The following is a 27,543-nucleotide window of genomic DNA, read 5'->3' as shown; positions in this document are numbered from 1 at the left end:
GAGTCGTTTCCAGAATCGGGATGAAAGCACCTTTTTGAAGAAATGTCAGCAGAGCTCATTTTGTAGGTGTCTGCTTTTCGCAGGGACTCAGGTTTATTAAGATGGCGCGTCGACGTTGTATGAGCCCCGTAAGGCTGGGGGTCGTCTGTCTCCTGAGGTGCTGGGGCTGGAGGGCGAGCGAGCGGAGGCTTAGGGATACTGTCTTTCCCCCTCATTCTGTTTAAGGGGCCCATGAAAGGGATTGTACGGTGGCTTCTGGGAAATGCTACCCAAAGCTCTGGGGGAGGGAGCAGCCCTTGTGGACGGACGCAGGGACATGACGCAGGTGGGACTCTGTGATTTCCGGGCCTGGGAGCCTTACCGCTGAACGCTACATAGGAAGTGTGCGTGCTTCCAGGGCCTACCCCGGCTGCCAGGCGTTCGGGGGCTGCGGAGGGGGGGTAACATTAAGTCTGCCGTGTGACAGGGAGGCTTCTTGGAGCATGTACGTGGGACTGGTTCTGTACCCCGGAATTTTAAAAGCACTTTTAAATTTTAGGCACTTTTAATGCTGACTTTAGGACCACAAAGTGGAGGCGTAAGGTCCTGGCAGAGGTGGGGTTCCAGGCTTGTGGCTGGCTGCTTGGATTCTTTTGTGCGTCTCTTCAGTAGTGGTCTGGTGTCTGCACATGTCTGAGGGGTGCCTGGACCCCCACCTCACTGTGGCATTAGGACAGTACCTGCTTTCCACCTGAATGTTGCTACTTTTTACTTGACGTGTGTGTGGCTCAGGAGCTAATGGTGGGGTGGCCTCGTTCCAGGTCGGGTTCTCGCCCCCATGAGGTCGCTGTGCTCAAAGTGGGTGGGGGAGGGGTTGCACAGACGGGGCAGCAGTGGGACCCACAGGAAGGAGCGTGCCCGGTGGGCTGTCGCCCGCAGGAGAGCGTCAGTCGGGCTAGAAATTGTAAAATTAGTAACCAGCCATCTAACCACACCCACAATCACTTGGAAACTAGTGAAAGGGGAGAAGAGCAGCGTCCCCCTCTCCCCTAACCAGACCACAAGCACTTGAGTGCATTTACTTCTAGGCTCTTTCCTGGGTAGAAATCCGTTTATTTGAAATTCTGTAAGCCATGTTTACATTGGCAAGAAGGAAGCAAGTATGAACTTAAACAGTTGGCCCCCGGAGCAGCCTTTCCGGCCAGGCTCACTCATGCCCAGTGGCCTTGGGCTCCTGTGTGGGTGTGTGGCTGGGGCCCCAGGTGGTCGGGGGCTCGGAGGACCCCAGATTGTTGCCTCCCTCTGGCTTCGTTCTTGTACGGTGACTTGCTTCTCTCTGCCGTGGCTACTCGCGCGGCTCTCCTGACTGCAACTTTCTGTCCCTGTGCCACCAGACTCTCTAGGGAACTGATTGCTCCCTGCTGCCCACCCCAGGTCCCCCCGCACCGCAGATGCACTGTGCTCCCAAGCTGCCGCCCCCACCCCACTGCACTCCAGTTTCTGTTCGCAGCACATCCCCGGCCGTGTCGGTGGAGGCTGTGTGCACAGCTGACGTGCTCGCAGCATCAGGCTGCAGGGCCGAGGCAGGGAGCCTACGGTCCAGTCCCCTTCCCGTGAGGACCAGCACTTGTCCTGTGCTATCCGGTGATGGGGCCCCAGGTGTGTAGGTTTGGCTGTATTTGCAGGGTGAAGGGTAGGTTCAGAATGGGGTGATGTCTAAGTGTGGACAGTGCCCTTGGGCTCTGGGACCCAGCCCTGGATGGGAGGAGGGAGAGAACTCTTGCTTCAGTCCCCCAGCTATGGGCGGCTCCCCAGGACCTCGCTGGCTGGGGAGGGTCCAGGTTGGGACACCATCATCCTGCCCCTCCATCCCTCTCCCGCCCCGCACTCTCCCCACTCCAGGGACCTAAACTGCATGCCATGTAGATATTTACCTTTTCACTCGGTTGGCAGTGTGCACGTTAGCTATTCTAGATTATTCTGGAATACAAACTCGGACGGATCATTTTTCAGCATTAAGCGTTTGCTTTCTAAACTAAGTAGAGCTCGATGACTCACGTCTCGCCAGTGCCAGTGGGAGCACGTGCTCCGAAAGTGTGGGTTCTGTCCTGATGCCCGAAGTGGGCCCGGCCTGCCACCCACGGCGGGCACTTGAGTCTCCCCATGCTGTTGGGATGGGCTCTCCTGTGGCTGCTCTCTTCTGCCTGCTGCCCACAGCCCACCCGAGGGACGTGAGCTCACCAGTGGGCCCGGATCTGCAGTCGAGATAGAGACTCTGTCATGCGTGCTGCAGACCCTGGGGGGCTCTGGGACCTCAGAGCAGGTCCTCAAGGTTTGGAAGGGCATTGAAGTGTGTGTGTAGGGTTCTGGCCGAGGCAGGAGCAAAGCAGCAAGGTGGAGTGTGCGAGGGTGTTCCAGATAGGGCTGCTGCGCCTGGGGAGAAGCTGGAAGGACCAGCTCTGCGGGCCCCCCACCCGCGATGGCCCTGGACGCCATGGCCACTGCTGCTACCGCTGGGCTTTGTGAAGTCACCTACAACCCTCTGGTCATCCTGCAAGCTAGCCTGCGTTACTCACATTTACATCTAACATGAAATAAAATGTATGTGGGTCGTGGGGTCTGCGCCTGACTTCCAGCCAGTGTTTTCTCTGGGTCTGCGATGTCGTGCATCACTTGTTTATCTGGGCCCGAGCCTGCGTTTCTGTGGGAAGAGTGCATCTGACCTAGGGGCTGGCCTCAGAGCTGGGGCTGGGGGGGTAGTGACCTCTCTGGGGCAGGGGCCCTGGGGAGGGGCCGTGGGGCTGTGGTGCTGTGGCCAGGTGGGCGGGAACAGGCATACCCAGGGCCCGTGAGAGCCCAGCGCAGCCGTATCTGTCTTGGAGACAGTCCGGCGTCTGCAGGCAGGGGCGGTGGCGGTTTCCTGAGTGTGTTTGGACACTGGGCAGCACTCCGTGTCCTCCTGTGTCACCTTGGTGTCTCGTGCCAGCCACGTTTGGTTCTGATTTCAGAGAGAAGCCTGGGAGGGGCTCAGTGGCTGCCCTCGGCCGAGTTCCCAGGAGCACTGACCGTGAGGTCCTGAGACCCTTTAGTGGTGAGCATATTGGCCAGATGTCCGCAGGTTTGGCCTCACTCAGAATGTTGTGAGATTAGGCTCAGTGTTGAACTTGAACGTAAAGAACACCAGGGTTCTGACCCTGAAACATCAGGACGAGGGTTGTACCTCACATGTGTCTCCAGACTGTGATTCCACGTCAGTGAAGACAGACGAGACCCTCATGTTGTTTGTGTCCAACGCTGTGACACGTGGCCCCATAGTGAGACGTGGCCGTGGAGTGTGTGTCATGTGTTTATGGCAGTGCTTGTAGTGTGAACGAAAGCTTTGCAAAGCTGCACGTATACACATGGAGCCCTTCAGCTGCTTGTCCGTGTGCGTGATGACTCTCCCCCTCCTGGTCTTGGGAACCGGGGGGGAGAGAGACCCCTGGCTGGGGGGAGGGGGCTGGGTGTGACTGACACCAGGGAGAATGTGTGGAGGGGTGAGGCCTGTCACTGGGGTGCACAGGGGCAGGGGGGCGGCTGGCAGGCGGTGGAGGATGTGGTCTGGTGCAGGATGGCCTGATTGTGGGGCCAGTGGCCATGGGAAGGGTCTTGCAAGGCCTGCTGAGGAGCTGGGACCCGCCTCTGGCCACAGTGTGTTGCCTGGGTTCAAATTTTGCAGCCATCTCTTACCAGCTGTGTGACCTTGGGCAAGCCGCTTGTCCTCACGCCTGTTTTCTCCAGGGGACCGGTAGCTCGTCCCGGGGCCTGTCCCTCAGACAACTGTGAGCCGCAGCTCGGGGATCCCGTGGCAGTGGACTGTGCAGTTGGGCAGCAGTGCAGACATGGCTGGTGGCAGAGGGGTGGTGGGATAGTGCTCAGGGTGCAAGGAGGCAGCGGGGGGCTGTCGGTGCCCCTGACGGGGGAACGCCTGCGGGGAAGCAAGGTCACGGCACATGTTCCCTTGCTCAAAAGTGGCTCCAGCGGTTTAAGCCCCACTGGAAACCGTGGGGATGCTGAGACAGAGTGGGAGGGGGGCCTGGATGTGAGGAACAGGTGGAGGAAGGAGCAGAAGCGGGTGCCCCGACTCCAGGTCCAAAGACTTGAGCCTGTGCTCTCTGGGAAGAGTGGCTCCTGTGGACCCTGAGGACCTGCCCAGGGGACCCCTGGTGGCCCTGTGTTCTCTGGGTTGTGGGTGCCCCAGGCTCCGGGTTGCCCTGGGTTGGTTTCCAGAATCCTCTGTGTATGGAGGGTGGAGGAGGCAGAATTCATAATTTTCATCACTGTCTCCTAACCACCTGTCCTTGAGAGGTTTTTCGATCCCGCTCTTACGAAGGGTGCCAGGGGCTGTACCACCTCAGTGTTCTGAGCAGAGAAACACATCCACGTTCGGTGGATTTGTTTCCGTGGCAGGGTTGTCAGAGGTGTGCTTTGTTTCCTTAGTCCCAGGGCCCCTGTTAGAGCCGGGTGCCCACAGGGCCTGCACTTCTGTGATGGACGCCTTTCCTGATGGACACCAGAGAAGCCGCTGCCTCACGGGGACATGGCAGCTGGACTCGTGACAAAAGCAGGGGTGGGAACGAGCTTCCTGGTCTTGAGTGACAGCTTCATTTCAGGAAGCTGCTCTGGGCTTCTCTCTGGCCTGCTGCCCGTCTAGCGTGGGGGTCACGTTTCCAGAGGCCTTCAGCCTTTCTGACTCTGTCTGGGAAGCTTCTGCCTCCTGGGGCAGGTGGGGATTGCTCAGCGTGGCGCCGGCCCTGCGTGACCTGTGTGGCTGCGCTCCAGGCAAGGTCCCCAGCACACCTCTCCGTGTCCACGCGTTACTTACTGCCGTTCCTTCTTTTTCCTTAATAGTCATTTTGGAGAAGGGTGTGTTTTATGAGTTCACTTATAATTTCTTTGCCGAAAACATTTTTTAAAAGTTTTTGCTTTGGGTATCATAAGATTTGTACAATGTGTGTGTTTCAGGTTTTTGGAGAACATCAACATCCTTCAGCCCTCCTCTGGCCCCCTGGTCTCTATCCCCACTGCCCTTCTGCTGCCGTGTCCCTCGTAACCAGCCTTACCCTGCCCAGGCCCCGTTCTGCCTCCTGTAGCCCTGTTGGAGCGGGCGTCCCCTGCAGGCTCTAGAGGGTGGGGGCAGTGCCGTCGCTGTGCATCTGACCTCCGGCCTCCAGCTCATGCCCTGCTACAGCCTGGCCGGGTAGGAGTCAGTGACCCCATGGCTTATAGGCCTGGTGCCAGTGATCCCATGCCCTGCAGGCCAGGCATAGTGACTCCATGACCCCATAACCTACAGGTCCCGCATCTATGACCCCGTGCCCTACAGGCATGGCTGCCAGTGACCTTATACTCCGCAGGCCGGGTGTGGTGATCCCATGTCCTGTGAACCCTGTGTTCATACCTCCAACTCCCCAGCCTGGGCTCAAGTTACCTGAGGCCCCAGAGGGCTTAGAGCAGGTCTGACAGCAGCCCCGGGACTCGGGGTGATGGGCTCAGCCCACCCAGAACACGCACTGTACAGGTCTGTGTGCCTCGCTCTTGTCCCACAACACAGCCGATGCCTCTCCATCCCTTGGGGCCACGACTGCACCTCAAGGTTACGTGTTTCTTGTGCCTGCGAGCGTGGCCGGAGGTCAGCGGGAAGTTCTCCACAGCACAGTGTGAGGCGCTCTGGGCCCCCAGCTCAGCGAGGTGAGGACCGTGGGGCCAGTGCTTACAGTGTGCCTGGCATGCAGGGAGGGAGAGTTTGCGCTCCGGGAAATGCTGTCTGTGTATGCCCATCTGCTCACCGGCCGGGCCGTTTCCTGCAAGTGAGCCCCCGGCTCTGCCTCCCAATTCCAGCCTGTGCCCAACTGGAAAGCATGGGGCTTTGGAGGGGGTTCTGGGTGTGAGTCGGAAATGCCCGCAGCTGGGGAGCCTTGCACACATCCCCAGCGCCCAGCGCTGCCCCTCTCCTGCTGCATAGGGACCCTGTGAGGCTTGATGGGGAGGTGACACTCGGTGCTGCCCAGGGTGTGGCCCCGTTGTGGTTGCCAGTGAAAAGGGAAGGAGCTGGAAGGATTTCACATGTGTTTATTTTACAGGGGCCCTATTTTTAGACTTAAGTTATTTTGGACTTGAATTTTAAGATTTAAAAAAATCTGCGACTCAGAATTAGCATGTCTGATTGTTGGAGAAAGGGTGTTTTGGGCTTTACTGCTTCATGACCCTGCCTGTCTTTCTCTGGCTCCTGCCTCTTGGTCTCCCTCATTGGCCCTGCAGCTGTACCCCCAAGGTGACAGCGGGCAGCTGCCCCCATTCCCAGCACGGGCTGCGGAGGAGAGTCCCCTGCCCGCAGAGATCCTACCCCTGCCCTAGACTCCTGCTGGTGGGGCTCTGGCAGCTCCGGGCTGGGGTGGGGCAGCCTGTCCTGAGGTCTGCGGGCTGTGCCTGGTGGGTCTGAGAGCAGAGTCCGTGGCGGCTTGCAGTGGGTTCTGTTGGAGGAAGAGAGAAGCAAAGCCAGCTGCCTCCTGGAGCTGGCCGTGCTCCGTGGAAAAAGTCACCGACAGGGCCTCACAGACCGTCAGCTTCAGCCCGGTCTTGTTTATTTTTAAACTCTTTCCCAACATTTATTACAGAATTTCCAGCATACAATAAAGTTGAAAGAATTTTTCCACTAATACCGTGTATCAGCCACCTGGGTTCTGTCATTGACATTCTCCTGCACTTGTTTTATGACACTGATCTGTCTTTCCGTCCACTGATCATTCTTGTCTTTCTCGCACTTCCGAGTCCCTTACAAACGTCAGTACACTCCCCCAAGTACCCCAGTAGGACTATCATTACCAGAGTTCAGTATTGGTTTAGATTTTTTTTTTTAAGATTTTATTTTTATTTATTCGACAGAGAGAGAGATAGCCAGCGAGAGAGGGAACACAAGCAGGGGAGTGGGAGAGGAAGAAGCAGGCTCACAGTGGAGGAGCCTGATGTGGGGCTCGATCCCATAACGCCGGGATCACGCCCTGAGCCGAAGGCAGACGCTTAACCGCTGTGCCACCCAGGCGCTCCTGGTTTAGATTTTTTTTGAAAGAACATTTACATACGGTGACATGTGTCTGTTTAAATGTACATTTGTTGAGTCTTGACAAGTGCTCATGTTTAAGCCAAACTCTTATCAAAGTGCAGAACTCGACTGTCGTCCCAGAAGGCTTCCCTGCCAGGGAGCCAGGCCCCCGTCTCCCTCCATCTCGGGTTGGCTGCCCTGGGGCATCCTGCCGGTGGGCCCGTGTGGGCACTGCTCCCAGAAGGTTTGGAGGTGGGTCTTGTCACCACCGACAGAGTTTGTTCCTTTTTGTCGCTGGGGACCGTTCCTCATACGCGTTTCTGGTCATGTCTCGGGTTGTCTAGCTCTTCCCCCGCCGACACACACTAGGCTCTTTCCACCTTTTGATTGTTATGAGCAAAGGCTCATGCACATTCTTGTGCAGATTTTTTGTGTGGACATGTTTCCCTTTCTCTTGGGAAACCACGTCCACCTGGGAGTGGAACTGGTGCGTCACGGGTGGAACTTTTTCCAAAGTGATTTACGCTATCGTACGATGCGCCAGCAGCGTCTGGAACCTCTGGTGGCTACTGGCTGCTGATGGAGGTCGCTGTGTCGGGCCTCGTACGTTTTAGCCATGCTGGCGGACACGCGGTGCTGTCCCGCTGTGGCTATAATACGCATCTCCTTGCTGAGTCGTGGTACTGAGCTGCTGTCAAGCGCTTGTTCGCCATTTGTGTATCTTTTTTGTGTGTGTGTGAAGTTATCTGTCCCTATCCTTTGCCCATTTTTTGTTGAATTGAGTTGTAAGAACTCTTTCTATATCCTGGACCAGTCCTTTGTCAGATCTCTGTTTTACAGATACTTTCTCCCAGACTGTGGCTTGCCCGTTCATTTTCTTAGTGGTGGGTTCAGTGACCAGAACTCTTTAATTGTGATTTTTTTTTTATGGTTATTGCTTTCTGTGCCCTAAGAAATCCGCCTACTGCGAGTTGTGAAGACGCTCTTCCCTTTGCTTCCTTCAGCTGCACGGTTCTGTTATCTGTAGGTTTTGCATCCATCTCATGTTAATTTTCGTGTGTGTTTTCCCTGCGGGCACCCGCCGGCCCACCGCCAGTGGGTCGCGGCGGCACCGTTGTTGAAGTGAACCGCTGTGCAAGTATGCGTCTCTTTCCAGACTTTGTTCCGTTGTATTGGTCTGTTCGTCAGCTGTAACGCCAGGACCCCCTGCCTTGATGGTGATGGCCTTTCGTGAGGCCTGACCTCTGCCTCAGTCCTCACCCTGCGTGCTTTCAAAGACTGCCTTGGGTATCCTCGGCCAATTGCGTGTCCGCACGGGCTTCCGAGTCCATTGGTCAGACCTGCAGAAAGCCTGCTGCAGTTGTGGCTGGGGCCGTACGGGATCCACAGGGGAGTGGGGAGAGTGGGGCGAGCTGACGTCCCGGCGGCGCTGGGTCTCCGGCTTACGAAGACTGCAGGTCCCTGCGTGTACTTCGCTCTTCATCCGTCTCAGCACCGTTTTGTGGTGTCAGCCTAGAGGTCTGGGTGTCTTTTCTTAACTGTACCCCTATGTAATTTGTGTTCTTTGTGCACTTGTACATAGTATTGTTAAACACTTCACTTTCCACTTGTGTGCTGTCGTTGTACGGACGTGCAAATGAGATTTCCTGTATTGATCTTGTGGCCTGTGACGCAGCTGGCGAAGTCCCCAGGGCCCGCGTGTCCGCCGTCGGGCTGCAGACGCCGCCAGCCGCACGGCGTCCCCTGTGCTCCAGGGTCTCACCCCTCCTTCTCCGAGCCCCGGCCAGGGCCTTGGACGCCACACCTCACGGTGGCCAACGTGTGCTTCTCTCGCAGGGGGCAGCGGGGGCCGTCAGAGCTGCCAGCTGGGCTTGGCCTTCTTGCTTTAGATCCCTTTCATCAAGCTGGGACGGTCCTTCGCTCTCTCACTTTGCTACAGGGTGTTGTTGTTTGCTTTCAAGCATTCGAGGATGTTGACTGCCGTCAAACGCACGTTCCACATCTGTGCAAACGATCGCATCGTCTTCTCATCAGTCTGTAAATTTGGGAGTGACGTGGTTTCTCCAGCGTCAGACTGAACCGGCATCCCTGGGCCAGACTCACTTGGTCACGCGGGGCTGTTTCTCTTTCGTGTTTCTGCACGTGGCTTGGGTACACACGTGGGTCTGTAATTTTCCTCCTTTGCCGGGGTTTGGTACTCACGTTGAGTGGCTTCGTGGAACAAGTCGGAAAGAGCCACGTGAGGTGGACCGTGTTTCTGAAGTGGCTGGTGCGGTTCACCAGGGAGCCGGTCAGCGTCTGTAGGAAGGTTTTGGGTACAAATCAAACTTCTCTCAGGGATGAAAGTTTTCTGTTTGACCATGTGTCCTTTGACTGTTTCAGGGATTTGTGCATTTTGTCCAATTGTCGAATCTGTTGGCATATGTTCATGTACTCTCATTGTTCTTTCAGTGTCTGTGTTGAAAACTTTCTTTGATCCCTAATATTGGTTACTTGTGTCCTTTCTTTCTGGATCATTCTACCTGGGGGTTTATCAGTTTTATCAATCTGTTGAAGAGTCAGCTTTTACTTCTGTTGATTTTCTTCAACAAGACGTGCCGCCTGCACTTCCGCTCGAGCTTCAGCCTGTGGCCCCTCCGTGTGGTCGGGAAGGGCGTCGCTTGGGCACCTGGCTCTCACCTGTATGGGACACTTTTCTCTGTCACTTTTTCATGGACCTCAGGCTGTTTTCACGTTCTTCAGACACCACACTGCGTTTCCCCCCAAACTCTGCAGTTATGTCATTTTTTCCCTCCTGGGAATTCTCGTCCCCTCCCACAGCTGATGTTTACCCACCAAGACCCGCAGAGAGTTTGCCTGTGTCTCCGAGGACACTTCTCCCCGGCTGCGTGAGCAGAGGCCCCACACTTGGCGCGGGAGGCGGCGCTGTGGTCACCTCCTCTCAGCCCTGGGGGACTGCGTCCTTCCATGGGGATCGCAGTAGGGGACGAGCCATGTGCCCCTGAAACCCACGCTTCTGTGTGGACGAGTGATGACATAAGGGAGTGTGGGAAACCTGTCACATAGCAAGTCGGGATCGGCCGTAGCGCTTGGGAACCAGGCCGAGGAAAGTGTGCTGAGAGGCTGGCCTTGCCGCGCTCAGCGGCCGGGCTTGCGTTCCCCCTTCCGGACCTTCAGAGGGTGACGCTCCCTGGGAAGAAGCAGCATTTCTGACTCAGTTACTGCCCTTGGGTTTCTCCTCCAGCAGGACGTGCTCTCCGTGGAGGGAAATGGGGGCATGTGTTGGGCATTCTGTGACGAGCGTGTGCGGGGCTCTGGGTCCACTGTCGGGCTGCGGGGCTCACCTGCTCGTGGGGGACGTGGGGGTGTGGCGCCCCCACCGCTGTAACTTGTCACGGGACACTTTGCAGGCTGCCTGACCCACTGCCGCGGGGGCAGGTGATGGTGACCGACCGCACAGTCGTTGGGGGGTAGCGATGGGGGACAGGAACCCCGCTGACGGCATCAGAGACTGTAGCTGTATCTTCTGCTTTGGGTGCTGCGGTGAGTATGGTTCGCGGTCGAAAGGCAGCGTCCTTGTGGACTGGCCGAAGCAGCAGTGCCCCCGATCCGTGCTCTCCTCTCCGGGGCCGCCCGCCGCCAGCACTGTGCCTTCATCTGCTCCTCCGCGTTTCTGAACAAGGTGCACAGTTTGGAGCTGAAGGTTCAGCATTTGTGACCCGGGGCGTGCCCCGCCCTACCCCCTTCCCCTCCCCAGCCCCGCCCTGCTCTGTGGTCTCATGCGGGTTTGGCTTCAGCCTCGCACGTGTGACATCATGGGGGCCGTGTGCACCTTAACGTTCTTTACTTCTTGGTCTTTGTTTGTAAACCCGGTTGGAAAAGAGAACACAGAGAAGCCATGTAAACACAGTGGCACGTGGGCTACTGGCGGAGGGACAGGAGAGGCTGGCGGGACGTGGGCTTCCGAGTCCTCTGCCCGCCGAGGGCCCGATGTGGGGGCAGCAGGACCAGGGCCTGGGGGAGGGGTGTGGACTGTGGAGTGAGGGAACCCCCCCCCCCCCAGTTCTCAGCACCCACCTGCCCGCACTCGGGCATTCCGACCAGAGTCCCGATGGAGGAGTGCAGCGGGTGAAGGGAGCCCTTGTCCGCGGCGGCCGTGGGGGCCGGGACCAGGCACGTTCCCTGCTGACGTGTGGAGGAGCCTCACGGTCTACCGCTGACCCTCTTGTTCCGCGTCTGCTGGGCGGGCTTCGCTGGGCATGTCGCTGTTGAGAATGGTCTCAGCCCCGACGGCTGGCCTGTGTGAAAGGTGCCCACGAGGTAGGTCCTTTCTACTTTTACAGACCGTTCCCAGCGGAGTGAGGTTCAAGGGCACACATGTCTGTGAGAAGCTCGGCATGACTCGCGGAGACTCGCGCTGGCTGTTGTTGAGCTGGCCGGGAGTGTTTCTGAGTTGTCCTCTGTGGGAAGACCTCTTGCTGTTTTCATCCCGTTTTCCTGCGGACGCTCCTGCTCCATCAGCCTTAGTGGAGAGAACCGGGTCCGAGAGAGGTGTGGACTCTGCCACGTGCAGGCCGCACGGCCCCGGCCTTGCCCCTCTCCAGGGCGTCCAGCACCCGCCCCACCCCGTGTGCGCGCCTCACTCTGGTGGAAGGCCCACCGTGGCTTCCTTTTCCAGACTGTTTTTAGCCTCAGGGTATTTATGAATGCACAGACAAGATTTCCTTTCTTGTGAGAGGAAACGGCTTTCTCCAGGGATAAGCGTGTGGCATGGGGCAGGATTTCCCGGGGAATCGGGCAGCACGGACCAGAGTCCACCCCACGGGCACGTCCCCGGGAGGCCTTGGCCTGCTTGTGTGCACAGGGCTAGGGAGCCGTTGGCTCTCCTTTGTTTTAAATGACTCGTATTTGAACGTTTTAAGGAGGTATTTGAGAAAAAATGCGTTTCTGGCCTGGCATACACTATCTGGGAACACGGGAGCTGTCACCACCGCTGGCCAGGTTCGCGGTCGCTGGTCGGGGATGCTGCCTGTAGGACCGCCATGGGTCATGGTGGCTTTGAGCTCACACCTGCCCTGAGCCCAGTCCTTTTTTTTTTTTTTTTTTTTTAAGATTTTATTTATTTGACAGAGAGAGAGACAGCCAGCGAGAGAGGGAACACAAGCAGGGGGAGTGGGAGACGGAGAAGTAGGCTTCCCGTGGAGCAGGGAGCCTGATGCGGGGCTCGATCCCAGGACCCTGGGATCATGACCTGAGCCAAAGGCAGACGCTTAATGACTGAGCCACCCAGGCGCCCCTGAGCCCAGTCCTTTTGGAGTCAGGAAGCCCTCTTCTCATAGCGCCCATGCCTGAGCCACATGAGCCAGCCGGCAGTGTGGACACCACCCACCTGGACAGGGTGCAGGGGGTAGGCGTGGAGGTCAGAATGGGGCAGGCTTCCCAGTGTCCTACTGCTGTCCTCTTCTTTCCCCTGGAAAGTCTGTCCCGATGGCCCTGCCCTCCCACCCAAGGTGAGCCCTGCAAGGGGCTGCTTCCTGTCCATCCTCTGGCCTCACAGCGGGTGGGGGTCTCCCTCCTGTGACAGCTGCTCCTGCTTCCGACACTTTCTGTCCCCTCACAGCCCAGGCCTTGGCTTCCTTCCTAAGGAAGTCCTCCTTCCAGACGTTTCTGCAGGTTTTAACTATACACCTGTGGTTAGTGTGGGTATGAACACCTGCCGTGTTTGCTGCCTACAAGGGTCAGGCAGTGAAGACGTGAGCAAGAGAGAGGCAGAGACAGAGACTCGAGAGACACAGAGAGAGAGAGGTGGGGGGAGGGGTCCCTGTGTCCTTCCTTCACAAACTGGCCTCTGCTGTGAGAGGACGGCCAGCACCGGCCGGGGTTGGCACTCCCCTGCCCTCCCTGGGCAGACAGGTGCACCTGTGCTGTCATGGGGGTGGGGGAGGGGAGAGTGACTGTTGCCCAGCCGTCCCAAGTCCCCAAGTCGCGGCGCCTGCAGCCTCCCCGAGGGCTGAGACCAAAGTCTGGGGGGGATGGGCAGCACATGCACCACGACAGCAGTTCTCCCAGGGCCCCCGTGTGCCACGCGTTCAGCAGTACGTGCGTGTTTACTGTACTTTATGGATTTTAGAAAGTACACTTTCCCTGTATTTCATGGATTTGAACATGTACAGTTTTGCCTCATTTCATGGATTCTGAGAAGCACATTTTTCACTTTGCAGGATCTTTGAATTGAGAAAGACCTTCAAAGTTCAGAAACTCCCGGGGTGGCTGACATCGTCTGTTTGGGTTCAGTGACCTGTGGTGGTTGTCACGGGGGAAGGTGTGCTGTGGGGAGGGGACTCCCAGAGCTGGTTGCATGTTCTGTGGTCTGTCCTGCAGGAAGAGGACGCTGTCACCTCTGTTCCTGCCAGAGCCCTGGGCTCCAGGCCCCCCCCCCCACCATGAGAGGAGCTGGGGTTTGGAACCCAGGCCCCCTCTGTGTGCCACGTGAGTTCCTTCTCTGTAACCAGATGATGACTGGGGTCAGGGGGGAGGCAGCGGGGTGCCCTCGGGGCATGGGGTTGCAGCTAGGGCTGGTGGTGGAGAGGCTGGGTGTGCAGGTGGCGGGTGGGGCTGACTTCAGCCGGAGGCAGAGGCCTGCTCCAAGGGACGCCAGGAGGGGCGGCGGCTGGGACTGCTGGTGCAGGCGGGCGGGATGAGCCCCCAGGACCAGTGCTGTTCTCCAGGCTGGCCACGCCAACACCCTTGGGGACCCACTGCAGGGTCTGTGAGGACAGCCCCTGCAGGATGCAGAGAAAGGTGAACAGAGGTATGTTCGCTGAGAGGCCAGGCTGCTGCTGGGGTCCTGGGCCTCACCCCTGGGCTGCACTCTGCTCCCTGCTTGTGTCCTGCCAGGGCCTCCACCCCCCCACCCTCCCCCACCCCCCCGGGTCCAGGGCCAGTGGCAGGGGCGGAAGGGGGGCCCTTAGGAGGTAATTGTGAGCATCATGACGTCAGGTCGTAAAGATGTCACAAAGTGACATGGTTTCCCATCCAAGCATGTGCGGCTCTCCCTGGGGCCGTTTCTCCTGGGGAACAAAGGGTCTGTGTTCAGTCTGCAGTCACCGCGCCCAGTTGCCTCCAAGGGCCTCCATCGCCAAATTCTGCTTTTCTCCAGCACGCATTCAGGGGCTGTCGCGCGAAGTGCTGACTCTGAGGCCTGCCGAGACTGCTTGCCTGTAGGGTGCTCCGCCGTTGGGAGCTCTGCCTTGGTGTCCTATCGGGTGCGGGCCAGCCTTGCCGGGCACGGACAGCACGGTGGGCGCTGGCGCTCCCTGCCCCGCCCAGGACGCCCAGCTGGCCGGCTCCTGACTGGAAAGAAGGTGAACACCTCACACATGTCAGCGAACTTGGAGATCTTTTCTGGATTCCTCTGTTTGGGTCTTTTGCTCATTTTTCTATCAGATCTTTTAAGACTTCTTCAGTATTAGGAAGATCAGCGCTTCGTGTGTGGCCGATCGCACACGTGTTCTCAGTCTTTCTGACGTCTGTCCTTCCATTCTGCGCGTGGTCCCAGCTGCAGCTGAAGGTGTTGTCCTCCTTAGAAATGGTGTTTGACTGTGAGTCGTAGTTTGACCGTATGAACTTTGGAGTCAGAATGCCGAGTTTGGGCCATGAGGCCTCGCCAGCAGGTGTGCGGGGCGGCCTGTGCCCAGCGGTTTGCAGCCCGGGGCCGTCGTCCCTGAGGGCCAGGGGCTCGTCCCGCAGACTCAGCCCAGGGTCACCCTGCCAGCGGGGTCCTGCTCATTTTCTTGGACAAAATTTCCGCACTTAAAATGTATTCCTGGGGGCGCCTGGGTGGCTCAGTCGTTAAGCATCTGCCTTTGGCTCAGGGCGTGATCCCGGCCTTCTGGGATCGAGCCCCGCATCAGGCTCCTCCGCTGGGAGCCTGCTTCTTCCTCTCCCACCCCCTGCTTGTGTTCCCTCTCTCGCTGGCTGTCTCTCTGTCAAATAAATAAATAATCTTTAAAAACAAAAAATGTATTCCTGACTTCTATCTTCGTTTACTGCCGCTGGTGGAAGCGCGCTTTTCTTTCTCAGCGTCTGCCTGCTCGTGTTTATGACGGCCGTTGATGCTGTATCTCAGTCTTACGTCCTGCTCTTTTTCCTAACTTCTTTTCTGTTTGTTTTAGTGTTATCGCTGACCCCTCTGCTTTCCACGTGCTGTCACATCTCCTACAGCTTCCTGGTGGTGAGGCTGCTCGCTGTTCTCTCTCGTCTCCGTGGTGGAGGGTTCAGTAGTAGTGGGAGTGACGGTGTCTTCGCCCCTTTCCTGAGCTCAGCGGGGAAGCCTGGCGTTTCCCTGCGGGGCAGGGACGGACTCCAGAGTGAGGTGCAAGTGCGTGTGCTCTAACGCGTGCTCGGTGACTCGAAGCTGTTGCCCCTGAACAAGAAGTAATAAAAGTAAAGGAAACATTTCGTCAGAGGCCAGAATACAACTGCGGCCTAAACCAAAGCAACATAAGAAGGAGAAATACAAGCCCAAATTTATTGTTGAATTAAAAAAACAAGAAAACACCAGAGAAACAGTGAATTAAGGAAATGTTGAGAGCCATTTATCTGAATGCGTGAGTGAAACACGTATTTGATAAAGGTGGGTGTCGGAGGCGGGCGGGCCGGCAGAGGGGCAGGCAGACAGGCCGGCAGAGAGGCCGGCCCTACAGTAGCTCCTTGGACCTTCCACAGCCTGTCGTCAGCGGGTTCACTACGAGGGCTTTTGAATTAGAGCTCCCCACGGGCCTTATACACAGTCAAATCTGAATGGGGTGAAACGTTGAAAGTGGCATTTTATCTCCTTGTGCCCGTCCTGCGCCCTGTGAGATTCCCACAAGCTCGGTGGTGTGGCACAGGCACCGTGTCCCTCGTTTCCGTGGGGGGGAGTGTGGGCCCTCCTGGCTGCAGTCTCGTCAGGGGGGCGATGTGCCCCTGAGCTCCCCCAGGTTTGGTGCAAGTCATTCCCTTGCTGCAGTGGCGCCAAGGGCCAGCTGCTTCTGCAGACCACAGCGGAGTAGACGTCCTCTGCTTCCCATCCGCGACCTTTAGAGCCTCCTGTAAATTGCCCCCCTGATGTGCGATAAGGTCAGACCAACCCAGGGCAACGCCCCTTTTGGTTAAGTTAAAATCAGCTAATCTTAGGGTTTAATTGTATCTGCAGAATCCTTCCACCTTTGCCACTAATGGGACCTGATCAGGGGAGTGACACCTTATTTTCACCGGCACCCACACTCCAAGGGAGGGGTCATCTGTGCACACGGGTGGGGCTCGTGCAGGCACCCTGGGAATTGACAGGCACTTCCCGGTTCATTAAAACTTGATGATTAATGGTTGCAGACTTTTATTGGGGAACTTTCATTTATCTCTTCTCCACCTTTCTTCATGTAAATCTACAATTTTGACCTATATAATTTTCCTTCTCCCTGAAGAACTTTTTATAACATTACTTTTAGGGCTGGTGTGTACCGGTGATGAATTTCCTCAGTTTTGTTTGAGAACATCTTTATTTCTCCTTAACTTTTGGGAGATAATTTTGCTGGATTCAGAATCCCGGGTTGGTGGTCTTCCTTTTCAACCCCCGTGACTCTCTTCTTGCTTGTGTGGCTGTATATGGAAGGTGCTGGAACTCCGTCCCTGTCCCTTTGTGGACTAGGTGCCTCTGTGTCTTCCTTCTTCCCAGGCACTCTTTGCGTTGATGTTCCACGGGTTAGATATTGTGGCCCTGCAGGTAGGTTTTCTGGGATTTATGCCACTGAGTGTTTTCCTCATCTCTGGTTCCTGCATCTGTTTTTGGGTTTGTCGTTAATTTTGAAAAATTCTCAGCCGTTAGTACCTCACAAGTGTTTTCCACTCTTTTCTGTCTTCTTCTGAAGTCCTCATTACGTGAGGTTGTCTCTTGGTTCTTGGATGTTCTGTAGCTTTTTCAGTGTTTTTCTGTTTGCATTTTTGCTTTGAAAGTTTCTGTTGACGTGTCTTCAGGCTCACGGGTTGTCTGCTTGGCCGTGTCCGCTGTGTTAATGAGCCCATCAGTGGCATTCTTCATTTCCGTCTCAGTGGTTTTCATGTTAGTTATTCCTTTGGATCCTGTCTTGGAGTTCCCGTCACACTGCTTGTGTGAGTCACCTGTCCTTTTGTGACCACTGCACTTTTCATCAGAGCCCATAGTATACTCCCAATTCTGGTGGTTCCAGAATCTGCTCATAACCAAGTTTGATTCCGATGCATTTTGTCTTTACACTGTTACCTTTCCCTTGTGTTTTAGTCTGCCTTGTAATTTCTTGCTGGAAGGGGGACTTGAAGAGTTGGGTCACAGGAGCTGAGGTCGTGGGAGGCCTTCTGTTAATCTGGTGAGGTTCTGGGCCGCATTTACCATGTGCTACAGCTGTGGTGTCGGGGTCCTCGTGTTTGTCTTTGGGGTTCCCTAAGGACTCCTCAGGCGTGGTCTGTATCGTGCCCTCTTGTGCTGGAATCTGCCATCACTGCACCAGTGCCCTGTTGGTGTAGGGGAAGGGAGTTCTCTCCAGTCTGTGACTGAGTCTCGGACTACTGGTGCGCCTGTGTCCCTGTACTCTGTCCCCCCCCCCCCCCGCAACGTGGCTCCCCCTCGTCCGTCCCTTCCATGCGATGGGCAGGCAGGTTGGGGGGAAGCACCCTTTGCAGGGGTGGGCCAAGGTGCTGGTGAAGTCTCTTCCCCAGGAGGGTAGGCTTCTGGTGTGGGGAGCGCCCTGGATGTGTTTCCCCGTGGCTCCTCCCGGCCCCTGCCAGAGTCAGGAGAGGATCTGTCTCCAGGGACCCTCCTCTGATCTAGACAGTCAGTATCTGCTGAGATACCTGCAGGTAAAAACCTACCAAAACACGGGACCCTCCTTGAAACTGTGGGCCTGAGGAGCTTCTCATCACGCTTGTCTGCATTCAGCTTCCAGCAGTTCATTGAGTGACCATCAGTGTCTTCCCACTGGGTTTCGGCTCCAACATCTTCTCCAGGAGAGCAGGTCTGGGCCGCAAGTTCAGCGAGACAGGACTTTGGGGTATTTGCCAGCCACCCCAGCTCTCCGGCAGGTCCGAGAAAAGTCAGCGTGAGGACAGGAGTGGGACTCACATGCCTTTGCGGTTTGAGCTGTAATTCGAGTCCTGACTGACCTTTTCAGTTACCTGTAACCGTAACCAGAATGGCCAGTTGCATCAGCGGCCGTCCTGATGTTGAACCTTCCATGCATTCGGAGAATAGTCCACCTGGTTGTGCCATGTGAATCTTTAACGTGCTGTTGCATTCTTTAATTTGGGGTATTTGTCTTGATGGCCGTGAGTGGGATAGGTGTGACGTTTCTCCCCTTCTGTGTGTGCGGTCTTCACCGTGTTTATATGTCAACATTACGTTTACTTCATTACGGGGACCTTGAAGCTTCCCTTCTTTTTCTGTAGAGCTGCTGCCCGGTAACGTCGCTAACTACATCTGACTGCTTAAGATTAATAGTAGAAACTCAGCTCGTTAGTCACACTGGCCACATTTCAAGTACAAATTTGACTAGTGCAAATATAGCGTGTTTCTGTCCTCACGGAGGGGTCTGTTTGACCGTGCTGATCCCTGTGTCGGTGGAAACGTTCTGTAATTTGCACTGTTCAGCTCTGGGGCCTCTGGGCTTCCAAGCAGGTGCGTGTACATGCACGTCCGTGTGCGCATGTGTGCGTGTGCACCCGTGTGTGTGCACTTGCACATCTCTGTGTGCACGCATGTGTGCATGGGTGTGCGTGCGTGTGCACATAGTAGGGACACAGTATAACTGTTGCTCTTTTGCTGGCTTGTTTTTAGCAGCTTTCATATAATCCACAAATAGTTTTCCCTGTTTGTCCCTTGCTCTTACTGTTGCATATAGTGACCAGTGGTTATTTTAAGTATTGTCACCACGTCCTGAGTGCTTTCATTGTTTGTCTCTGATTTACGCTTTTAAAACTAAGTTAAAAAATTTGGAAGTAAGGTATGGTGATCATAAGCATATTAGAAATGGAGAAAAGAAAAGAAGTGTTGACCTTTTCTTCTCAGTCCCGCGCGGGCCTTCAGGAGCAGGGGCGGGAGCTATGTCCCGGTCCACGAGTCGTGCAGCCGGGTCTTCTCCTCAGTCTCAAGGCTGTGAAAGGTGGCTGTCACCCTGATGTGCCCTCTGCTTCCTCCCCAGAGGGGACAGCTCTGCCCTCGGCTCTTTTGTCCTTGCTGGGACTGGGCCGGGCTCAGGCAGGGGCCGCTGGTTCCCGGGAGCGTCTTCCGGGCCCTGGCACAGGAAGTCCTCTTCCTTTGGCTGCCGTGGCACGGCGCTCACCGTGGGGCAGCCGTGCAGCCAGCAGCACAGGCCATCGTAGAGCATTTCCATCACCCCCAAGGAAAGCGGGTGCCCCTGAGCAGCCAGCCCACCCTGACGGCAGTCGGCTTTCTCTCTGCGTGGGCCGTCCCTCATGCGGATTCACGTGTTGTTTCCCGTCTGTGTCTGGCGTCTTCCATGGCGCGTGGTGTTTTTGAGGCCCACCCGCGTTGTAGCAACTGTCAGGGCTTTGTTCCTTTTTAGGGTCTAGTCATCGTCCTTTGTGTGGGTGGACGACCCTTCGTCATCCGTTTGTCCGTGGGTGGGTATTTGGGCCATTTCCACATTTGGCGACACGGCCAGAGCCTCTGCGAGTGCTGACGCCTGTCTCTGTGTGACACGTGGTGACGGGATCGCATGCAGACTCTGTTCTACACGTCAGGGAACCGCCGGGCTTCTGTGCAGTGTCTGTGGACTCCCTTTCCTCCCTGTCCACCCCACACCGCCCGCCGTGACCCCTTGGGTTTCAGCAGTCCCGGTGGGTGTGCCATGGCCTCTGTGGGTGGGTCTGTATGTCCCCGATGGCAGACGCTATGCTACAGCTTTCTGCGTGCTCAATGCTCATTTTGTCCAAACAAGCCCAGTTTTTGTCTCTTTGGGGCAGCCTCCTCCTTGCTCCCCCACAGGGAAGACGGTGGAGTCTGGGAGGGTTGCTAGGGGCATGGGGGGTGCTGGCACTGGGCCCGGCCCCCTGAGCTTGGTCGTGGTGGCGAGGACCCCTGCCTGGACCCCGGGCCCCGCCTCTGTGAGGCGGTTGTCAGCACTCCCCTCCTGTGGACTGCGGGCTCTCATTCCACAGCCGGCTTCTTCCCTTCATGACCTGGTCTGAAGTTCCATATTCCTGGGTTTCAGGACCCTCGCAGAGGTGGCAAGCACCTGCTCGTGTGGCCAGCCACGGATGCTGCGACTTTGGGTCGCAGGCTGCATCTGGGCTCAAGGCAGAAACCTCTGGGCTGCAGGCTGGTTTTGTGTTTCGAACTGTGGCGAAGGCACATGGTATTAGATGGTCATTGTCACGACCCAGGAGCATGCGGTTCTGTGGTGTTGGTGTGTCTGCGTCGTTCTGTGCCTGGTCTCCAGAGCGCTGTCGTCCTGCAGACCTTCGAATGCCTTCCTGCCTCGTCTCGCACCGCGCTTCCTCTCAGTGCCTTGTCCGTGGTTGGGGTTGCATGGGCACGCGCCCTCTCGGCTGGTGACTGGTTGTCCGCAACCCCCAGCGAGTATGTCTGCTCATGGGAGATGGTGTGTTCTGTGCAGCTCTTTCCCCGGAGGCCTGGGGGCTTGAAGCCCACCTTCGGGGCCCTGCTGCTCTCTGCCTCATCCTGGAAGTTGGCCTGAGGGCCGCCGCTGGAACCCTGTCCCTCGAGGACAGAGGCTCCCCTCAGGCCAGCACCTGCTGTGCCGTCTGTCCTGCAGCAGACACTGGCCGGGCGGTGGGCTGTCCCTCCCCATGACCCCTGTGGGGACGGAGCAGGGCGAAGGGTCAGGTGTGGACACTGGGTGCTGCAGGGCCTGCCTGTTGCCTGGAGAGGTTTGTCTCTGGGACAGCCTGCAGGGTGGTCCCTCACCGTAGAGCTGGGTCCCTCCTGGGGGTGGGAAGCTCCCCCCGCAGAGTGTGCTCCCCATGCAGTGTGCCCCCCATGGGTGCCCCACTGTGAGGCCTGCAGGTGGGTCTGGATGAAGACCGTTAGCTTCTGCTCGTGGCTCTTTGGGGCTGTGCCGATGGTCTGACTGTCTTTTTTTCTTCTTAATTTATAGCCAGAAAACCTACAGAAGAACTGGCTTCGGGAATTTTACCAGGTAAGATGTGCTGTGACAGCGTGCTCTCTCAGATGAGTGTACATGCCGTGAGTACTTTATTTACATGGAAGCCGTGTTCTGTCTGCATCGCGTGTGGGCTTGCACTGCCCAGGGCTATGATGGGCGTCACGTTCCTCCTCAGAGGCTTCTTTTCAGATCCCCCTCCTCCGGCCAGGATTCAGAGGACCCAGGTAGGGGTCTCTGCGTCATTGGAGGGGAGAGGCCATTGAAAGCTTCTGGGGACATGATGCCTTTCAGGAGGGTCCTCTGGTTGCAACCTGAAGGTGGCAAAGCCATGCAGAGGGGCCGTGGTGGGGTCTGGATGGAAAGCGTGGAGACTGGGCTGTGGGGAGGTGGACGTGGGTTACAGGCTCGAGAGGGTGTGTTACGAGGATGAGGGGCCAGATTCCAGCACTGGGTGCTGAGTGGGTGTTGGTCTGTGCTGGATTCTGTGGCTGATGCTGGGAGCGGATTTGGAGCAATGGACAGTCAGCTGTGCTCCCAGAGCATGAGCTCAGCCAAGGGCAGCTCAGGTGTCGGCAGGACAGAGAGGATGACCGATGCAGTGGGGTTGAGCACGTGACACGTGTGCGTCTGGGACCCCTGGGTAGGACGTTGGAGAGGCCGCTCTGAGGCAGGGGGTGTCTGAAGAGACCTCGGGGGTGGGGGGAGAGGAGCTCGGTGGCTTGGCATCCAGCATGGCTGGGGCAGTGGTGACTGGACCTGGACGGAGGTGAGGGGCCCACAGCCCAGAGGGTAGCTGGGAGCAGGACGGCACAGGTGGGGTGGTGGCGGAGGAGCGGCTGGGGTCTGTTCCCTGCCCTCCTGCAGCTCTTCTGAGCCAGTGGGTGTGTCATGAACAGGACACACTCGGAGATATTGGGGATGGCCTCAGGGTCCGGCGGGGGCAGAGGGGCTGGCTCAGCAGTGGGTCCACTTCGGCATGGGCTGTGTCCTGCCTGCTCCCAGCAATGGCCGGGCTCTAGGCTAGGGTGGGCTGAGCACAAGCCTGTGCAAACGGGCCAATGGGCTGCTCCAGGCTCCTGCTGTCCACGCTGGGTGTCGGGGCGGCCATGTGCTGGGTCTGCTGGTGCCAAGCCGTCCACCAGAGGCTCCGAGTGCAGTGGTGGGTGCTGGCAGGTCCTACTCCCTGTTGGGGAGGCAGCAGGCACCCGGAGGGGAGAGCCTCGGGCAGACATTTTCGTCCCTTGTGTCCAGCGAGGTGTGTCCTCCTGGGGTGTGTGGAGGTGGGGCCCCTCCGTCCTCTATCCCACAGGGATTGTCTGCCAAGTGTCGTGCTTGGTTCTTGGCAGGGACGGAAGGCAGATCCCTGGGACACGAGGGACGCTCTGGAAGGAGCGTTGTCTGGGAGGGGCGGGTGGAAGGCTGTCGGGAGGGTCTCTGGCAGAGCCTGGTGGGCTCTCAGCCCTTCCTCCCCTAGCGTTCTGCCCTGTCCAGGGCTCCCCGGCCCAGGCGCAGGCCTGGCAGAGCTGTGGCCAGGGTCAGCTCCGGGCAGGAAGCCGGCCAAGGGGGTGAAGGAAAGGGCCCTTCCTGGCCAAGCACTGGGTTGGGGGGCTGGACGGGCTCCGGCAGCCCCTCTGCCTGCGGTGCCCTCCGTCCTGCTGTCTGGGCTCCCGGGGCCTGGGTCAGCTTTGGCTGGGGCAGCCACCATGTGAAGTTACAGCTCCTGTTCCTGTTTTTCAAAGGTGGGCCCGGAATTTGAGGTCTCTGTTAGGTGCACGTCTTGGAGGGGCAAGTAAGTGGCGGTGTTGGCCCCACGCTGGTCCGCGGTGAGAGGCCCCTGTGGGGGAGACCCCGCCTGACAGCCCCGCATTGAATTTCAGTGCATGCTTTCAGGCTCTTCCCTTCTTCTGTTGACGTGGTCCCTGGGGCGTGTTGTGGCAGCCAGGCTTCCAGTGGTCTGCGAGTGAGTTCAGAGCTGGGCAGCTGTGCTTTCTGTAAGCTCTGACCCTGGAAAGCCACAGACCACAGGTGTCTCTCCCTTTCTGAGCCTCCTTGCTGCACATGAGCCATGTCAGGCTGTTTCTGGAACCTGGAACCTGGAACCTGGAACCTGGAATCCAGAGGGGCAGGTGGGCTGCGGTTTTCCTCAGGCTCTGTTTCCCAGGGTCCCTGATGTCCTTCCCGGAGGGTCGAGCCTTTGCAGAGAGAAAGCGGGTCGTGCGTGACGGTGTGCTGGACGGGGCTGCAGCTTTTCCTGGTTTCTGAGCAGAAGTTTCTTCAGAAGGAAGTAATTGCAGGGACACTTAGAGAATTTTCAGTAATGATTCTTACAAGTAAGAATTTAAGGCAAGTCCCCTGACACGTTTTGGGCTGACTGGGTCAGTGAGGTGATTGGCCAGCTGACCGCAGCTCAGCAGCTGGCCTGAGCAGAGAGGGAGCGGGTCTTGCCCGGAGCAGGGGCCAGCGCCCCGGGCCAGCACTCAGGGAGGAGGGACCTCAAGGCCCAGGAGCGCTGGGTCACTGCCTTTTTAAAAAGATTTTTTAGTTCCTACTATGCAGTTATGTTGTTTTTCAACATAGCCTTTAATAGGCTACTTTTATAAACACAAGAACTGAATATGACATACGTGCTTGTGGATTAATTTTTGCTTTTTCTGTGACCCTTGATCACCATAAAAATGCAGGAAGCAGGAGAAAATATTGCTGGGGTTTCCCTTTACTTCTGACGAGCCTCTGATGCTTTTGGCATCCAGGATTTTCACAAATTCAGTCCTGAATGTGGCCCGTGGCATCAGAGAAGGTGCACAGCCTGGCGTCACCGCAGCTGGCTTCCCACGCCCCTCCCTGTCCAGTCTCCCCGAGTGTCAGACTCTTGGACCCATGGCTGGTGACATGAGTCTCCCCCTTGTTGGGGAGCACAGGCCCCCAGTCCTGGGGCGAGTCCCTGCTCTCACCCCCCTCCATGCGTGTAGCGGGCTTTGTGCGCCCACTTCTCGGTCCACCCAGGACCTCCCTCAGGGCCTGGCCACATCCCCATTCTGCTCTCTGTAAGCGGAGGGTGCTCCCCAAAACTGCAGCTCAGGTCAGGTGGCTCTCCTGCTCTGGTCCCCGGGGTGAGAGCCCAGGGTCTGTATGTGGCCTTCTCTGCTCTGTCCGCTGACTCGCTCTGTCCCCAGATACGTCAGGTGTTTCAGGCCTCTGTGCTTGCTCTAACCCGGCTGTCCCCGCCTTCCCACCCCTTGTCTCCCCCTTCCCGCACTCTCCCGATCCTTGTCCTTGCCACCCCCCCAAGAGAGTCCCCTCCTGGTCACTCTTGGCCTCTCCCACTCTCATCGTGCTCTGTGGATTCATCGTCACCATCTGAACTTGCAGTCTGTGTCTGTTCTCCCCCCCAGAAATGGGGGCTCCACATCTGCCTTGGCCTCGATTTTGTGTCCCCCCCCCCCCACGTTCCTGCCTTGAAGATAGTGTGTGAGGCAGGGGCGTTCGGGGAGTGACTAGGGTTGGATGAGGTCGTGAGGCGTGCCCATGGCGGCATCACTGCTCCTATAAGGAGAGGGAGAGGCCACAGTGCAGGACGGCCAGCCAGCATGCCAGGTGTGAGGGGCACGACACCCCTGCCCTTGGGAGTGTCCATCACACGGGAGAGACAGCCAGAGAGCCCTATGGATGGCACAGGGGGGTGCTGGGAAGGAAGTGGCCTGCCTGGGGCTGGGTTCTCAGGAAGGCTCTTGAGGCCGTGCCCACACCTGGGAATGGGCGGGAGCGGCCGTCCTGCTTCGTGGGTCACCCTGAGCTCTCCAAGCTGCGGGCGAGGCTGCTGGGAAGTCCGTTCCAACATTCCTCCTCTATGGTGATGGTGTCCTTGCAGCCCCGCTCTTGGGGGCAGGCTGCTGTCCCGCTCACTCCTCCTGAGCACCTAGGGGTGTGTGTGGCGCATGGCGTGCTTTCAGCGCTTCGTTCTCGAAGAACGGTCCGGGGAAGTTGCACAAAGCAGAAAGTATAGATCCATACCCCCACCTGTTCTGCCTCTGGTTTGATGCTCGCGCCCGAGTGTTCGCGTCTCACCGGCTGTGTGCCTGAGGGAGGGGGCACCGGCCCTCGCGGGTTGCAAATACACGTATATATACAGCTTGACTCTTTCTAGTAAGCTGGGATGTCTGTGTCAGTAAGTGCACACTGTCTCTTTGAGTGGCTTCAGAGCATTCCATTGCCTGGACTGGCCATCGTTCTTAAAGTCGCCGTTCTGGTGATGGGGTGCTAGGTTGTTCTGAGTTTATTGTGGTGCTGGAGATAGGTTTTAGAACAGTCATAGCGTCTCTCATACAAATATCAATTGAGCCAGTATTGAAGATTTAAAAAACCACGGTAATAAGTATTTCTTATTAGTGAGAGAAGCAAGAGAAGTGAGATATTAGACATCTGTGCTTCAGACAACACTCCGCAGAGCAAAGCCAGATTGTCCCAGCAGCCGAGGGCCTTTGCCTGAGGAATGAACAGTGGCCAGCGATCGGTTCTTTCCACTGGACGTCGTGCTGCTGTGGTCAGGAGTCATTTGCGTTGCTATCAGGTTTTAGAATTCACAGAATTGTAAAACAGCTCAGTGATCAGTAAGGTCGAGAGAACCCAAATCAGGGATCTCAAGTGGCCATGCTGTTTGCCATTTCAAGTTTTCCTGACAGTCGTGGTAAAAGCAATGTGATGCGCGATGCCTTCTTCCAGGTAGCCTGCAGGAGCGGGCGCCAGACCTACCCTCCCACCTTAAACTAAAACCAGGAAACATCTGTGAAACTATGGTTTTCAAACAGCAGAGCCCAGGGTGGGCTGGGCGGTGACCACGGAGAGCGGTCAGAGCTGCCCTCCGGCTGCCCGACCTGCCGCTGGAGGGGTGTCCGGGCGGGCACCCAGCAAGGGGGAAGGTACGGTCACTGTTTACAGCCGATCAGAGATTACCAGGCGGGCGAGGACGCAGGAAGACAGGACCCTAGGGAGGAGAAAACCAATCAGGAGTGTGGCTAGAGGGTTACGGTTTTGTCGATCTCGGAGGACCTGCTCTGGGTTTTATTACGTCTGTTGTTTTTCTGTTTCCTCATTCACTGATTTCTGCTCTTTATATTTTTCCTTTCTTTTGATTATTTTGGATTTAATTTGTTTTTCTAATCTAATTTCTGAAGGTAGAAGACAAAATCACCAATTTCAGAAATCTGACATGGGGCATCATCACTCAAAATCCTACAGGCATTAAAGAGATAAGAAGGGAATATCATGGGCAACTTTATGCTGGTAAATTTGAAAATTTATATGAAAGGAACATATTTTTGGAAAAATGAAGCATCAAAGCTTACAGTTAAGAAATAAGTGAACTCAGTACCCCTCTCTCTGTTAAATTAAAATTTGCCCAACACTTTCAGACAAAAACCTCCAGGACCATGTGGTTTCACTTGTAAGTTCTGTCAAACACGCAAGAAACAATCGCAGTTGTTGGGAACTTTCAGGAGGACTGAAGCCCCGGCGATGCTTCCTCACCCGACACACGGCAGCGCCACGAAGACAGAGGCTCTGCGTGCCGAAGGTACGTGCACGGTGTGTCCCATGAAGCAGATGCAATAGAAAACTCGGGCACCAAGCGTGTAAGGCAGTGCGCGCACGCACACACAGCATATCAGAACGCTAGTGCGTCATCACCAACGAATGGAAGTCGGAAATCCGTCAGTAAAATCCACCGGGTCAAGAGTCACGGAGAAAAGCCATACGCTCATCCCCAGATATGCAGACGAAGCATCTGGCGCAATCCTAGAGCTATTTCTGATGAAGACTCTGAGCGAACCAAGAACTGAGGGGACCTCCCCCCGCCTGCAAGGAGCGTCTTTGGAGCCCACTGCTGACCGCAGACCCACCGGGGCAGGGCAGGGGTGCCTGGCGTCCCCTCTCCCGCTCAGTGTGGTCCCGAGGGTCCTGGCCAGTGCAGTAAGGTGAGAAAAGGAAATGAAAGCCATGAAGATTTAAAAGGAGGGAATAAAACTCCTGTGTGGGTGGCCATACGACTGGCTGCTGGGGTCACGAAGGACCCACAGACTTTGCTCACGTGGGCACCTTTATTGAGCTGGCAGCATACAGGGCTGTATGAAAACATCTTCCTGTTAGCTGTGAAGAGCTGGACGTGTCAGACGCACGTAGACAGTCGTGCTGCAGTGAGGGGCGTGGCACAGAGGGTGCAGCACGTGTGAGCAGCCGCGTGCTGAGATCCGTGACCTGCGTGCGGAGGATGCCAGAGACGATGGGAAGAGATGGGGGAGGCGCGCCCTGTTCATGGCATGGAGACTCCGTGAC

At 56.9% G+C, this 27,543-nt stretch overlaps 1 protein-coding gene across 2 annotated transcripts in view; it reads left to right on the top strand.

Annotated features, from left to right (window-relative positions):
• The window catches only part of INPP5A (inositol polyphosphate-5-phosphatase A), a 182,828-nt gene that overhangs the window by 31,375 nt on the left and 123,910 nt on the right, over positions 1-27,543 (top strand). For both annotated transcript variants that reach the window (XM_045809422.2, XM_045809424.2), the window contains exon 2: positions 21,208-21,249. In XM_045809422.2, the coding sequence (XP_045665378.2) occupies positions 21,208-21,249 (42 nt within the window). The remainder of the gene's footprint in view (positions 1-21,207; positions 21,250-27,543) is intronic.

This window comes from Ursus americanus, chromosome 6 (assembly GCF_024610735.1).
Source record: "Ursus americanus isolate L20-20 chromosome 6, mUrsAme1.1.p, whole genome shotgun sequence".
NCBI classification, from domain to species: domain Eukaryota; kingdom Metazoa; phylum Chordata; class Mammalia; order Carnivora; family Ursidae; genus Ursus; species Ursus americanus.
The sequence above is the reverse complement of the archived record's forward strand: the minus strand, read 5'-3'. Positions and strand labels throughout refer to the sequence as shown.